This window comes from Ctenopharyngodon idella, chromosome 17 (genome assembly GCF_019924925.1).
Source record: "Ctenopharyngodon idella isolate HZGC_01 chromosome 17, HZGC01, whole genome shotgun sequence".
Taxonomy (NCBI): Eukaryota; Metazoa; Chordata; class Actinopteri; order Cypriniformes; family Xenocyprididae; genus Ctenopharyngodon; species Ctenopharyngodon idella.
Genome location: NC_067236.1, coordinates 11,119,559 through 11,133,197, shown reverse-complemented (window position 1 = coordinate 11,133,197; position 13,639 = coordinate 11,119,559). Strand labels below are relative to the sequence as shown.

Below are 13,639 nucleotides of genomic sequence, written 5' to 3'. Positions count from 1 at the left end.
AGGAATGAATTACATTTTAAAATACACTGCTCAAAAAAATTAAAGGAACACTTTGAAAACACATCAGATCTCAATGGGGAAAAATATCATACTGGATATCTATACTGATATGGACTGGGTAATGTATTAGGAACGAAAGGATGCCACATCGTTTGATGGAAATGAAAATTATCAACCTACAGAGGACTGAATTCAAAGACACCCCGAAAATCAAAGTGAAAAAATGATGCAGCAGGCTAGTCCTTTTTAGCAACTCAAAATGGTACTCAGTAGTTTGTATCGCCCCCACATGCTTGTATGCATGCCTGACAATGTCGGCAATTGCACGTATTGATGTGCCATCCTGGAGGAGTTGGGCTGCCTGTGCAACCTCTGTAGGGTCCAGGTATCGCCTCATGCTACCAGTAGTGACACTGACCCTAGCCAAATGAAAAACTAGTAAAAAACAATCAGAAAAGATGAGTAGTATTCTCTGATTAAAAAGTGTTCCTTTAATTTTTTTGAGCAGTGTATATTAAAATAGAATACAGTATTTTTCATTAATAAATGCAGCCTTTTTGAGTATAAAACACTTCCAAAATTATTGAAGACCTTAAAATTATACTTATTACACAATTTTGTAGTAGTGTAGAATACAAATTTTTGTGGTGTAAATATATTTTTTCTGGTAATCATCATGCAATAAATGCTGTCGACTTGTACCCTGAACATTCTTCCAAGGCCTTGTGTTTTTTAATCTAACATGTTTTGTGCAGTAAAATGTGCATTTTCATAGCGCATTGTAATATATACATTTTAATTGTCATACGCTCTTTTTTAGTTCCGCCCAACCTGACCGTCCCACGAGGAAAGTCCCCTTTGGCCACTCAGGAGGGTGACACAGTAGAGCTGCAGTGCCTGGTCTCCGGCAAACCCAAACCCATCATCCTTTGGTCCCGTGCTGATAAAGAAGCGCCCATGCCGGATGGCAACATGCAAACCGAAAGTTACGATGGAGTTCTGCGCATTGTCAATGTCTCCCGTGAGATGTCCGGAACGTACCGCTGCCAAACCAGCCAGTACAATGGCTTCAACGTCAAACCCCGAGAGGCCATCGTGGAGCTCATAGTGCAGTGTAAGTAATGGATGCGTTTGTTGCTCATGCACTTTAGCTGGACCTAATTAACTTACATTTAGGCTAGAACATACGTTTTTGTCATGGCTGATTGGCAAACCATTAATTTTCTGGAGAAATAAATGAAAAAAGTATAGGGGCATCATTAATTATAATTACGGACAACCTTGGTGAGCGATGCACATTGCCGATCTATTCTCTGTGTCTCATTAAGACTCACAGATTCAATTAGCACAGGTGCAGAGGTTAATACAATGTAATGCATTCCATATTATCATAGCATAGCATGAATGAATTGCTGAATAGGACTTTGATTCGGTTTGACTCGGAGACAGGCACACGAGAGGGTCAGAAGTGTTAAGTGTTAACGATCATTTCATCTATGAGGAAGATGCAAAACATGTTTTGGCCTTGGCCACGTTTTCATATTCTCCCCTACAACTCGCGGTGTCATCGAGTATCTAATTACAGCCATAATGCAAGGAGGATGTATGGTGGATTACAGATATACACTTCACTTAAAGTATCTGAAGAGATTTTAATGAAGTATCTGGCATTTGTTGAGATGTCAGTAAGATCTATTTTCCACAATGCCCTTGTTAATAACTCGCACCCTAATTGACGTGTGTTAGAAAGGCAGATTGTATGTAGTCCTTTATCCAATTGATATTGTTCTCATACACTTAACTACCACTCTTACATGTATGGCATGACAGTTCTGCTTTGTGAAAGAATTTCAGGACTATGCATGCATTTAAACATGTTTCATAGTGTTTTGAATTGAAAAACAATTGTTTAAATGGGGGGGGGGGCGGTCGCAGTCTCGATTTCATCACCCACATGATCTAATTCCTAAATGACAACGATTTGCCCGTGTATATTAAGCCTTTGACAAAAATAAAATCGCGACATTCAAATCTGCGTTCGCGCTGCCGTTGATCTGAAGAGAGTTGTCATGTGTAGATATAAACAGCTTCACAAATAATCTTTTCAAACGCACAGTATGCCTATCATTATTTCTGTGTGACAAATAGGCCTATTCCAATTATAGCAGAAGTATACAAAAGTTTATTATTCAGATAGAAACGCTGATGTTTATGTATAATAAATTACCTTCTGAAAGTAACTGGACTTCAAATAACGACTGTATCGATTGCATTGTTACGCCACTAGGTGGCAACACATTTACTGTTAAAAATGTGTCTATCACTGAATCATTCTTTCAGAAACAAGTCTTTATGAATCCAACTTACAAAAATATTCTGTTTCACCTGTCTGGATCTTACATGTGTGTTCAAGAATCTTACTTAATTTGTGGTAACACTTTACAATAAGGTTTATTTATGAACTAACCATGAGTTATACATTTGTTAATGTATTTGTTAATCTTTGTTAATGTTAGTTAATAGTTTGTTCGTGTTACTTCACAGTGCATTAACTAATGTTAACAAATACAACTCTTGAATTTAATAATGTATTAGTAAATGTTGAAATTAACATTAACAAAGATTAATAAATGCTGTAGAAATGCAGTTCATTATTAGTTCATGTTAATGTAGTTAACTTATGTTAACTAATGAACCTTATTGTAAAGTGTTTTTGAGAATTTGTTGAGATTAACAGTCTGCTAAATTCATTTTACAAGAATAATAAACACAAAAAGGACTGTTTGAGTTGAGTATTGTGCATTTTTCCCTTACTACTATTTTTTTATTAGTTGTTTAATTATTTTAATAGAACCGGAACCGGAATCGTTAGGCAGAACCGGAATCGGAACCGGAACCGGAAAATTTCTCACAATTCCCAACCCTACAAATAACAATCCATTGTGCTAGAAGATTTCATTTAAAGAATGCGCATAAAGGAACACAATGTAGCGTCGGCTGAAAAGCGCTTAGCACTTTAAGATATAATTGCTAAAACTGGATAGATCCACAAAAAATCATTCTGGCTTGAATTTTAAATAACACTTCACAATACTATCTTGTGTCAGCATTTTACTTCTTTAATGTCTTCAGACTCTCTTTTTGTCTAGAGGGCCAGATTGGTCTGAAATAGCCTTTGTGTGTATCCTGTTGTGCTCTGAGTCAGTGATTTTGTTTGTTAGTCACGATTCACTGCTTTTATTTTGTTTCTCTGTAATTGCCCGCTCTCCCCGAGCTTTGTCTTTTGTTACACCCTACTATGAATTCAGCATGTGTGATCATTATTTCCTATTTAGTTGAATCAAATAATCCTGACCTTTGCATATTGCACTGGCTTAGTGAAAACTAATGAACACAAGAACTGGTAAGTGCTGTAGCATAGACCGTCTTGTGAAATTTGCTTAAACCCATCGTACTTTGCTCTAGGATTAATATTATTATTATTTTCTACATAAAATGAGGGCTTGTTTGAAATCCATTCATTTCCTTGGTGAGGGAAATGCTTGTCACTTGTCACCTGCTTTTTGGGTCATGATATTATAATTCAAAGCTCTACTCTCCAGTGAAGATACCTGTTATAATCTTAGCTTTTGCTTCCTAGCGGTTCAATGTTTTTGTTTCTGTTTTAATGCAGACAGCAGAATTTTGTCCTTTAGAAATTTGCTTACAGTTCATCCAAACATGAAAATTCTATCATCATTTGAATTTCTTTCTTCTGTGAACACAAACAGAGATATTTTGAGGAATTTGCTAGTCACTTTTATTGAAAGCAATTACAATGAATGGGGATTTGAGTTTTTAAGCTTCAAAAAGAGCACAAAAGCAAAAAATAACATACCCCCTACACTAAACCCTACTCTAAATCTAACCGATAGTGTTAACAAAAGCAAACATGTAATAAAAACGCATTTATTGAAACAACCATGCTATTTTATTGTGCTTCCACAAGTATTTGAGCTTTGAGTTTTATTGTGTTTCACAGGACTCGCAAGTGAGTGAGCTACTGAAGTTTACTACATCAGAAAAGAAATACATATGGAGCTGGTTATGTAATGCAAATGTCAAACTGTATTAGTTTACAAATTATACACAGTGGCAGGGCTGGGCAACTCTGGCCCTTGCAATTCGCATTCCTGCAGAGTTTAGCTCAAACCCTGATCAAACTCACCTGCCTTAGCTTTCTTGTAGGACCTGAGGACCTTGATTAGCTTATTCAGGTGTGTTTTATTAGGATTTGAGCTGAACATTGCAAGAAAGTGTATCTTGAGGGCCATAATTGCCCACTCCTGCATTATGGTAAACGTGTTTTACATAACAAAGTATTTTGCAAGGAACTGTGCGGAAATTAGTCATTATTAAAGGGTTAGTTCACCCCAAAATGAAAATTCTGTCATTAATTTCTCACCCTCATGTCGTTCCACACCCGTAAGACTTTCGTTCATCTTCGGAACACAAATGAAGATCTTTTTGATGACAGAATGCTGTCAGATTTCCTTCCATTGACTGCCTTTATAACTACCACTTTGACGCTTCAAAAACTTCATAAAGAGATCGGAAAACGAATCCATATGAATCGAGCAGTTTAGCTCAATCGAACATGAATGACACACAAGATCAAACCTCTTCTGGAAGCTCAAACATGCTGCGTAACACGAAAATGAACCTCATTGGTTACACAGCGCGTTTGAGCTTCTGGAAGAGGTTTGTGTGTCATTCATATTCGGTTGAGCTTCTGCTTATGTTCGCTGATCAATGTTTACATACGAGTAAAAGCCTAAATTAAATCTTTTCATCATAATTGCACGATTCTGGATAAAATGAGACTCACGATTTTTTGGTTTCAAATAGAGATCACGATTCTCCCACGATTCTGAATATACAACCAAACAAAATAACATGTAATTTACTAGAGGTTCTGACAAAATATAAATTGCTGACTCCAACTGCTGGAAAATGTTTGAATGAATTATTTAAAAAATGGTTTTGAATGAATTCAATGACTCATTAATAAATACTTGTTTCATTGCTGGATGAATCAGTGTTTTTGAACGAATCTTTTGAATGAATGATTCAATGACATGCAATTTTTAACAGTCAGTTTTCGCCACCTAGTGGAATTAGATGTAATTGATACAACCGTTATTTGACGTGCCAAGTTCGTTTCAAAAGGTAGTTTGTTCTATTTTGATCGCTATCGTAGACATCGGTGTTTAAATACTAACCTAAAACTTATATCTCAGTACTTCTGTGATAATGTGAATATTTGTAACAGAAATAAATAATGTGTGATTCAAAACGGCTCTCTCTGGCTCTGGCAGCACGAACACAGATTTGAACGTTCCGGTATGATTTTGTCAAAGGTTTAATGGACGCGGGAGAATCGTTGTCATTAATAAAGTACGATCGTGTGGGTGCTTGAATCATGATCGCGATCTTTTTACGATTAATCGTGCAGCTCTAATAACAAGTGATCGATTCTCTTCAGAAAATTTGGACTAAAACGCTCGATTCATATGGATTCGTTTTCTGATCTCTTTATGAAGTTTTTGAAACGTCAAAGTGGTAGTCACAAAGGCAGTCTATGGAAGGAAATCTGACAGCATTCTGTCACCAAAAAGATCTTCATTTGTCTTCCAAAGATGAACGAAAGTCTTACGGGTGTGGAACGACATAAGGGAGAGTAATTAATGACAGAATTTTCATTTTGGGGTGAACTAACCCATTAATCAATAAGTTGTAATCATGGGAAAAGGAATGAAGGTTGTGTTTTATTGCCACTAGTGGTCATTTCATCTGGAGACTGCAGTGAATAGTATTTATAGGAATGTTTTAGACTTTTGCAAAAATGTAGATAAAGGCACATTTTTCCAATTAGCCTATGTGGTCATTTACACAGTAACATTTTCAACTAAAAGTGGGAAACTTTTTATGAATTTTGGCCGTTCAATTACACGTCAACGGCATTTTAAGGGCCTCCATGTAAACTATAAAAACGCTAATTTGTAAAAACAATGACGTCATGAAACTGTATTACTTGTTCAGTCTATAGGCCCGTAGTGTTTCTTTGCAAAGTGACATGCCAACTGCTGGCCTGGCATGCATAATACATGATTTTTAGTTATTTTTGTGATCCGTGTGCACGGGGATCATTTTGACAATGTTTGAGTCAGATCTTTTTACCAAATCAGTTGATTCAGGTAAACAAACAAATCTTAACGATTCATTTACAAATCTCTGATTCCGATCATTGATTCAATAATTTGATCACAGAGGTTTTTGTCAACAGCTCTCTGGAGGAGAATATTTCAGTCTTTCTCACACAAAGCTATCGTATGATTCAGAAGTTTTGGAATTTAGTACACAAGTTGTATGGTCCACTTTTATGGTGCATTTGCATCCTTTTTGAACCTAGAAAACTCCCCATTTGTTGTAATTGTGTTGAAACATTTTTCCTTTGTGTACCACAGAGGAAACAAAGTAAAATGTGTAGGGATGGAATGACATAAAAAGCAATTTTTGAGGATACTGTCCCTTTAAACATTCTTCAGATCTCCATTTAAAGCAGCCATATATGGTACATGTCTCCCCATTAGCTGTACGTATTGCACATGGAAGTATTCTGATGACAGATACAAGCTCTTTAACAAAGCCATCATTTCCTGCTCAGCAGAAGCCCAGCTAGCATAAGCATTAGCCGCTCAGAACGAGTGACTGTATTTGATGACTCATTCTCCACCACTCTAACTTATGTCATCTCTCCCTGTGTGATAAAGGCCGCTTCCTCCCCCTCCATCACAGACAGAATGATTGCAGTTGAATAGTCAAGGGGGGGTCCAGAGGTAATCCTAATGCTGCAGTCATTACTTGCAGAAGTCCAAGGCACAAATGTATGCCAGTGGATAATGTCTGCTTATGTCTGTGACAGCTGAACGCGTCTTGCAGCAAGCGCTAAAACTGCGGGGGTGTAGACAGACACAGAGAGAGAGAGAGAGAGAGTGGAAAGGTGGGATAAAAGAAGCATGAAGACAGATGCTGAAAGAGTGAGGGAGGAAAAGAGAGAGACAGAGCGATGACAGGGCAAGAGAAAGTATGGAGATAGTACAGAGAGAGTGAGTATGTTTGTGTGAGTAAGCGAGAAGGGGGTTGGTTGTCCATCAGAGAGATTGCCCTGGATTTCGCTCTGTTAAAGCGCTTCAAATCTGCATTACTCTGTTATATTGGTAATAAAATGAAACTCGGCCCTCACATCACAGAACAAATAGTGCAGAGGTTAATGCCTGAGGGCCATCTGCTAACTTACCCCTTGGATTGTCCTCTATTTTCCCTGGCATTTAATCAGTATAATATCATTTCTGGACAGAATTAAAAGCTAAACTGTAGAAGCTCATTTCTGGACAGTATATACATCCATCTGGACTTTTACTTTGGTTTGAGATCTGACTTGTATAGACCTATTTAATTTGTCATCATGGTGGAGGAGACAAGAAAATACTTTGACAAATTATGTACATATGTTGTTGTTTTTTAAAGTGGGTACATGTACAGTAAGGCAAGGGAGGCAGTGCCTCTTCAAAAAAACTGGATGAGAAAATCGATATTACAAAAATAAAACAACGCAAATGTTACAAAATTTGACATTAAAAATTGTAAAAGTCACTTGTTTTTCTAAAGAAACACTGTCAAACAATGCCTCAATTGCGCTATGATTGGATATGATCGGTTATGATTGGACATGATTGATTGGTTCGTGCGATAAATCCCGCCTCTTGTTTTCGCGCGCGTTCTCGTCGAATCAGCCTGAATGAAGACAGTGATGGCGTTAATGGGAAGACTAATTAAAAAGTAAGTAAACAACTGTCACTTACATATTACTGCTTTGTGTCATGTCAAAATCAAACTCGAAATGGCCTGAAAACATGATGACTCTGGGTTTTTTTAGTGAGCAATCAGCGTGGTGAAAATAAAGGTACATTTTTGTGTCTGTGACCACTGAGCAGTGTGTACAAGCTTGATGACTGCTGAAAATAAATTGACTATTAAAAATAAAAGCTGAATATTAGTTTATAAATAATATACATTGTTTAAATTGTTACTGCCTTTAGTTATTATTTTGGAATAAATGTAAAAATGAATAAAATAACTAACTTGATGAAATTTATACTTGGTTTTAATAAATAGAACATTACATAGTGTAAAAATAAAACACCACCGCACACCACTGATATATATATAAAAAATTATTATTTACACATTTTTCACAATAATTCTCTCATTTAATTATTTATTTATTTATTTGTTTATAATGTCACCCAAATCTTATCTGTAGATGATAAATGTAATGCAAGTGCCATTTAGTTTTTCATTTATTATTATTTTATTTATTGTTTTCAGATGTATAGATATAGATAGATAGGCATAAAAATACATGATTGAATATAATATATAGTGATAACGCAGCACAGCCCCAATAACGCAAGTGACATGTCCGCCATCTAGCCCAAAACTAGTCCCCAGGCATCACACCATCCTTATTGTTTAGATAAAAACAAGACTGTGAAGGACAGTGAAGGATGTACAGTTGTTCAATAGGATGTTCTGTGTAAATGTCTTCTTTTTTTTTTCTGTCTTTACCTATTCTGTCATTATGGATTCCAGTGAGTCAATCATGCCCCTTTTACATAGACTTAGACATTTACCGATTAAAATGGGACTATTCACTGTGAAATAAAGTGCTTTTGAATAGCTTAACAGATCTATATGTTATGTGACTGCTGTATGAATGTGTCTCCATGATTACATTTCTTCATTCTAGTGACAGCCATTCAACCACTCATAAAGCTGCAAAATAACTTTACATTATCTTTTCATCATGAAGGATGAGTTTGATCCCTGTAGAAATCTCTGCTTGTGGCTCCGATAACCAAGACGACCCCAGCATCATCCTTTCCGCATACATAGCTCTCAGCCTTCTTTTAGCAGTTTAATTGCTCCTCAAAAACCACAACTCGCGACTCGCTCCAGCGCACGGGCTGACTGCCACTGACCTTGAACTTTTGCTCTGATGAAACGCTAGGTTGAAAATGAACCGCCTGAGGACATCTGAAGAGCAACAGACCATAATTTGAAATGCATCTGAGTCTGAGTTTGCAGATGAAATGTTCTCTGCTTATCTGGGCTATTGTTGCATGGCATTCGAAACCTGAGATATACAGTCACAATGTGATATATGAAGTTGGAATGATTAGAAATGAAAACAATTTTTATGCAATTTTTATTTCTGATCACATTGAAAAATAGTCGCAATTGCGAGATATGGTGTGAGATATAAAGATATACACTACCAGTCAAAAGTTTGGAAACATTACTATTTTTAATGTTTTTGAACGAAGTCTCTTATGCTCATTAAGGCTGCATTTATTTCATAATAAATACAGAAAAAACAATAATATTGTGAAATATTATTACAATTTAAAATTATGGTTTTCTATTTTAATATACTTTAAAATATAATTTGTTTCTGTGATGCAAAGCTGAATTTTCAGCATCATTACTCCAGTCTTCAGTGTCACATGATCCTTCAGAAATCATTCTAATATGATGATTTATTATCAATGTTGAAAACAGTTGTGTTGCTTAATATTTTTTTTGGAACCTGTGATAGTTTTTTCAGGATTCATTGATGAATAAAAGGTTAAAAAGAACAGCATTTATTCAAAATATAAATCTTTTCTAACAATATAAATCTTTACTATCACTTTTTATCAATTTAACACATCCGTGCTGAATAAAAGTATTCATTTCTTTCAAAAAAAAGAAGGAAAAAAAATTACTGACCCCAAACTTTTGAACGGTAGTGTATATTGTTACAAAAGATTTCTATTTTAAATAAATGCTGATATTTTTTAACTTTTTATTTATCAAAGAATCCTGAAAAAGTATCACAGGTTATAAAATAATATTAAGCAGCACAACTGTTTCCAACATTGATAATAAATCAGCATATTAGAATGATTTCTGAAGGATCATGTGACACTGAAGACTGGAGTAATGATGCTGACAATTTAGCTTTGCATCACAGAAATAAATTATATTTTAAAGTATTTTAAAATAGAAAACCATAATTTTAAACGATAATAATATTTCACAATATTATTGTTTTTTTCTGTATTTATTATGAAATAAATGCAGCCTTAATGAGCATAAGAGACTCTGTTCAAAAACATTGAAAATAGTAATGTTTCCAAACTTTTGACTGGTAGTGTAAAGAAACATTGGGAGATATAAAGTTGCAATTATTTTAATTTATAATGACCTGAGCAATAAGTTAATCTTGAATCAGCACATTTCTGTCTATTTGAGCAGCCGAATTTATTTATTTTATTTTTTTCTTGGCCCAATGACCTGTAAATGAATCATGAATCAAAATACACCCACCTTCTTAAATCATGGCCAAATAGATTGCACCCACACTAACTGGCCTGTAATGTCTCAATCCTGCCCTCTTTCCCCAATAATTCCCTTCCCTCTTCTTTACTGTCTCTCTCAATTAAAAAAAAAGGTAGAAAATGTCCACATTTCCAGTGCCACTATGGGAACTTTCTCTGTCCACTGTCATTGTGTCAAGGTATGCTGTAATACGGCTGCCCCTTTGTACAATCTCTGTGTGTCTGATGCAATTACGTGCAATTCAATGTTCGGTCCAGAAATAACTGCATTTTTTTTATTATGGACACACAAAAAAAAAAAAACTGGAAGCAGAGGTGACGTTTCAAAAAGTGAGGCAAATATCTAGTGTCCAGACCAAATGCCAGTATAAGTGGAGTATTTTTAATGCACTTGAACCCAATTATCTCTTGTCACTTGTCAAGTGTCGACACAGACGGCCCACCTACCACACAACATCGCCAAAGTTCGCCAGTCAAGGGATTAATTGAATTCATTTTCAGAGCATGTACCGGCAAAAAACTACCCATCCATAATTAAGCACATGCTGATTCATGCAAGACGGACAATGATTGCCACAAAACCAATGACTGTGACCAGAATCGGAACCTCATCACATACAATTTTTGCAGGAGGCGAACAGCTACAGACTGTAAAGGTCAATTGGCACTCTTGTCGTTGCTCACATGCGTTTGATGGGAGCCTAGACCAAAAAAAAAAAAGGAGAGAAATGATAACAGAAAAGGAGGGAGATATAGGGAGGGTGTCAATTGAGCTCATATTGTCATTTTCTCAGGAGTGTTTTTCACCGACAGCTGAGCCTCTCTCATTAGAGCGTGACATTTCTTTAACACTACAAGTTTTCTCGGTCTTATAAAATGCCTGGTTTGCAGTTGCTGGAGCTGCTATTTGTAAAATGTTTTTTGTTGTTGTTGTTTTTGTTTTTTTATCAGAGAGGAGGTGGTGTGACTGTTAATTCTGCCTCGAGATTAGATTTTGTTGATGGATTCACATATCGTCATGTTAGTTAAGCAGGCATGATGAATATGTCTGTCGTGCACCTTGGACTCCTAACACCTTGGACTGAAGTAAGTTTTAATTGCATCTAAATGTGGCAAGGCTGACTGATTATTAATGATCTAATATATTTTAATGAAGGGATAATTGCAGTTAAACCCTGACAGTAACAACCCACCTTATCCTCTTTTCATTCTCAAAGCGGCAGGATAGAAAAAAGTTCTCGAGAGGATTCTTCTTCACTGCAGCCTTTTCTCTTAGAATCTGAATTAACTTCATTCACAACAGTGGTGTGCACGGGGATTTCGTTGTATTGTACTTTCGGTCATATTGCAGTGCCCGATTTGAACTGAGGGTTTGACCGCAACAGACGACTGCCACATAAACTAAAATAAATAACCAACATAGAGCACCAACATAACGTCCAGGCCTGGTTCTTCACTGTCGTCACACCTCCTTTTATCCTACCTGAGCTCCTCCAAGGGATTCGAGACTGGTGTGCCGCACAGGTGAGGCTCATTAGCACTTGCGCCACCAGCCTTGCTCCGTTCCCACGACTTTCGGCCTCGCCCTGCTTGCTACAACTATATTTTGAGACAAAGGTTTTTTTTTTTTTTTCTCAGTTTTGTTCAAGGTGATTAAAGCAACAGGTTTATGGTATTTGGTGTAAAAGTATGGTATTTGGGGTAAAAAAAAAAAAAAAAAGTGCCCCTGCTGTTGGGGCACAATAATTAACATTATAATAAATAGCTGACTTGTTCATTTGTTGACATGCCATGGTTGGATTCAGATGGTAAATACTATATATTAAGTTGGGTGTCCTCCTTAGAGATAATCACCATATTTATAATGAAATCATCATATTTAAAAACATATTAATCATATCATATAATAAAATATCATATTTATTGTTATTACTGTAAAGCTATATTAAATTATTATGGGATCTCTGACAATGCTTTCCAAATCTTTACTTTTTAAAATAATCTTGTTCCTGTATTTTTTATTTTGCTTAAGGGATTGCTTTGAAGAAGTATTTACTTTATTCAAAATATACTCAAAACATATTACTTTTAGCTAGAGCATTTGTATAATTTTTTTTGCTTTGCGCCTTTTTCCCCATGCTGGTGAGCCTTTTACCCCATGTGTGGTGGCCCACCCTGCCACCTCATACATTTGTTATGTATATATATATATATATATATATATATGTATATGTATATATATATTCCTGCAATCATACACAATAGGAGTATGATTTAGCCCCGTGTCTTTAGCCCCGTTGTACCCTATACTTTATATAGCTTCAATGTAGCAATCTACTTTTTCCATTTACTTGTAGTGTAATATTCAGTGCTACATTTTAAGTAGCTTGCCCAACACTACATGTTTATTTATTAAACAGTTTGGCTAATTTGATTAAATTTTCTGCTACAAATAGAAGTAGTACTCTCAACATTTTACCATGTTTAAATCCATTTAGAGGAGTTTTCCTAAAATAAGTGCAGAAAATGCAATAAAAGCCCACAGATTCCATCTGGGCCCCACGATAAGTAATTGCAACTTGGATGAGGTCTAAGTAGAATTGATGTATGCTTTAAGGAGCTGCTACAAGAGATTTTTTTTATAAATTTTTTTTTTTTGGACGACATATACTTATTCAAAGTGACAAAACACTGGGACGGCTCATATGCAAATAGAGATTCTGATGTGGAATATAAGAGCAGTGGGGATCCTCGTTATGAGGGGATAAAATTGGCATCCTGATTAGTGGTGTGGAACTGGGATAAGCGCTGGAGAATAGAGGAATATTCCTCTCCTCGGATGACACAGTGCCAGTGTTCCATGCTCAATGTTCGCTTAGCATGGCATTCGAAACTGGCTGCCAGCCTAATTAGCAGAGAACTAATTTATTCCCAATAGTATTAATTTATGAAAAAGAGGGTATGCTCATGCAAAAGTCCTGAGTGCAATTCAAAGTACTATCACCATTCATGCATCAAACCCAGCTTTTAGTCCCCTAAGAAATTCACTAAAATAGAATAAAAAACTATTGCTTTAGTTAATATTGGACACAAATTTATAAAGAGGGTTCCCTGGGGACTTGTTAATTAATAGGTTTTAATACTCTCATCTATAC

General features: G+C 35.9%; 1 protein-coding gene across 2 annotated transcripts in view; it reads left to right on the top strand.

Annotated features, from left to right (window-relative positions):
* The window catches only part of mdga2a (MAM domain containing glycosylphosphatidylinositol anchor 2a), a 157,638-nt gene that overhangs the window by 87,971 nt on the left and 56,028 nt on the right, over positions 1–13,639 (top strand). For both annotated transcript variants that reach the window (XM_051868285.1, XM_051868286.1), the window contains exon 8: positions 821–1,114. In XM_051868285.1, the coding sequence (XP_051724245.1) occupies positions 821–1,114 (294 nt within the window). The remainder of the gene's footprint in view (positions 1–820; positions 1,115–13,639) is intronic.